Source organism: Propithecus coquereli, unplaced genomic scaffold (assembly GCF_000956105.1).
Source record: "Propithecus coquereli isolate 6110/MARCELLA unplaced genomic scaffold, Pcoq_1.0 Scaffold247, whole genome shotgun sequence".
Taxonomy (NCBI): Eukaryota; Metazoa; Chordata; class Mammalia; order Primates; family Indriidae; genus Propithecus; species Propithecus coquereli.
This window is the reverse complement of record NW_012148030.1, coordinates 1,202,056-1,205,088: the sequence shown is the minus strand read 5'-3', so window position 1 is coordinate 1,205,088 and position 3,033 is coordinate 1,202,056. Positions and strand designations below refer to the sequence as shown.

The window sequence follows — 3,033 nt, the reverse complement described above, 5'->3', positions numbered from 1 at the left end:
TTGTTTCTTATATCTCAATGTGAAATTGATGTCATCTTGAAATATGCTGTAATAGTTCCTGGTAGGATTTTTCATGATGTTTGGAGCAGATGATATTTACATTTCTTTGTTTAAAAACATCAGTCTCACACATAATGCTGGTTGAACTCTAGCATCTCTTGATCTGAGAAAATATATAAAAATAGTTGATACTTATATGGCACTACTGTATACCAGACATTGTTCTAAATGCTTTTGTATATTAATTTGCTCAAACCTCCAGACAACTCTATGAAGTAGATTCAATGATCTCAATTTTACAAATGATGGAACTGAAGCACAAAGGAGCTAAATGACTTGGGTGAGATCACACAGGTTGTTAAACAGCAATGCTGGGATTTGCACCCAGCAATCAGGCTCTCACAATAGTGCCGTAATTCACATGGTTTTTATCTTTGAGAAGTCACAACAGCCACTCTAGAGAGATGAAGTGTAGTGTCAGGTTTATGTAAAAATCACATCATCTAGCCACTTTACAGACACATTTTACCTTTTTCCTGTTTTCTTTCTCTCTGGTTCTCCAGCAAATTACATGGTGCCCATCCACATTGAGGGTGGATCTTCCCCACATAGTCCACTCAGACTCACACGCTAATCTCCTCTAGAAACACCCTCACACCCAAAAATAATGCTTTAGCAGGTTTCTAGGTATTTTTAATCCAGTCAAATTGACACCTAAAATTAATGATCACAGGATCTTTGTCAGTTTTATGCATTGATATATCTTAAATGCCTGTTACAATGTCTGGCATATAGTAGGCACTCAATAAATATTTGTTGAATGAACAAATGAATTAACTAATACATGAATAAATGAACAAATGAAATATTTATTTTTATCTATGCAAACCAAACTTTCATTTTCAAACTTGTGCCAAATTCCCACATAGTCACACATTTATTCGTTCAAATAATAATTATTACAGAGTTCCTACTATATATAAAGTACTGTATTTTTTTGTTTGGGGAGGATTAAAAAAGTAAACGAGTGATCTGGTTAGTTGTTAGAAAGAGAGATAAGATAAGATAGAAGGTTGGGTTTCCCAGGAAGCAGATTCTCAGGTAGAGATCAATGTGTGAGAAGTTGATGAGGGTGCGCCCTTGTGGAAGGGAAGAGCAGGAAGCAGGATAGGGCAGAGGGCGAAGTCAAACTATGAAGCAATCTCTACAAAAGCTTCAGCTGACCACCCAGAGGAGTTCTGAAAATGAGATGACCCTTTAGAGTTTTATCTCACTGGAATCAGGGGCACTGGTCTTTGTATTCTGAAAGATGAGTCATTGAAAAGATGTGCCCTAGAAAGGTGGCATGACCTTGACAAAGGCATCTTTCTTCAGCAGAGGCAATTACTGAAGGGGGCTGGTCTGAATGCCGTCTGCAGACAACACTCTCGGGACCATGGGTAGCATATTCTTAATTCTTGAAGGTGGATCTGAGTCGTGCGTCACAGCACACACTGCAGACTGGAATGCAATTAACTACAATATATGGTAGAAAGTGACATTGTCCTGAGTTGTTTTATAAAAGGATTAGAGATAATCATTATTTCAGTATGCTAAAACTTTTAAAATTACTTAAATATTCAATGAGAAGTGACTGATTAGATAAGTTATGAAATAGCCAAGCAAGAGAAGGTTGTGCAGCCATTAAATATTGTGCTCTTACCAATATTCAAGGAAATGGAAAATGTTTATTAAGTTAGAAAATAAAGGGACAAAATGACATAAAGTGGACAAACACTTAAATGTATTCTTTAAATACTGGGGAGAAATCGACCACGCCAAAGTAGTGATCTGGTTGGGATTAGTGGTAATCTTCTTTTCTGTTTTTCCAAATCCTGCGTAATGAAAATATATTTGCTTTATAATCAGAGGAGTGACTTTTTGAGGAAAGATACAATAAAACATTTTATTTTCTACTTTCAGATATTTGCATCCAGAAGGATTGCCTTCTGACTACACAATCAGTTTTCTATTCCGAATTCTTCCTGATACTCCACAGGAGCCATTTGCTCTTTGGGAGATTTTGAATAAAAATTCTGACCCATTGGTTGGAGTCATTTTAGATAGTAAGTATATTTACTTATATAACATTTGCACACACACGTATGAGTGATCTATGTGGTACGCCATCTTGCCTGTGTGTGTCTAATGCAGAGTACCTCACTTATCTTATGTGATGTGCAAATACTAAACAATGAATTATGTATTAGCACTTGATTCAATCTTTTGTTCCCTCACTCTTTCAACAAATATTCCTTGAGTTCCCACTTTGTGCCAGCACACTGAACTCTTGGATGCAGTAGTGGGCAAGGAAAAGAAAGACAAACAGTTTTTACTGAGATAGTGAAGACTAAAGAAAGAACAAGGTTCATGGAAGGGCAGTGGGAGGAGTGGGACCAGAAGTTTATTTTTTGGATGTGGATATGATAAATGTGAGATTGCCTGTTTGATATCCCAGAGAAGATGTCAGACTGGCAGCAGCAGATTTAGGAAGAATTTTGGGGTGGAGATATAAATTTGGAAGTTGTGTGTGTGAGATGCATAAGCCATGGTACGGGGCAAGGTCACCCAGAGAGTGAGTCTAGAAAAAGAGAGAGTAGGTCTGGAGGCTGGGAAACTCCAAAGTTTGGAGGTTGGAACACTGAGGAAGAACCAGTGACGGAAGCTTCTCAACCTCATGCTCTTGGATATTGCACATGATGAGCACTTAAGAGGATCATCAAGTTTTTGGTTAATGTCACTGGGTTTTCTAAATCTGGTTTTGGTTTAGGATTTCAACAAAGCTAGCAAATAAAATTTGGAGGCTGTTGCTAGGTGTTAACTCAAATATTTGGGTAAGGAAAGTATTTTAAGCTTATTTCCAACTAGTATTTTTTAAAGAACTTTTTGGTATATGGGAATGAATCAACAACTAAATATGATATTGTGAAAGCACTTTGCACTGATATTGAAATGAAGGGAAAGCTGTAAATTAAAATGGTATGTTACTAACTC

At 36.9% G+C, this 3,033-nt stretch overlaps 1 protein-coding gene across 1 annotated transcript in view; it reads left to right on the top strand.

The window, feature by feature from the left end:
• COL14A1 (collagen, type XIV, alpha 1) overlaps positions 1 to 3,033 on the top strand; it is a 220,417-nt gene that overhangs the window by 141,545 nt on the left and 75,839 nt on the right. The window contains exon 25 of the mRNA XM_012646547.1: positions 1,977 to 2,105. Within this exon, the coding sequence (XP_012502001.1) occupies positions 1,977 to 2,105 (129 nt within the window). The remainder of the gene's footprint in view (positions 1 to 1,976; positions 2,106 to 3,033) is intronic.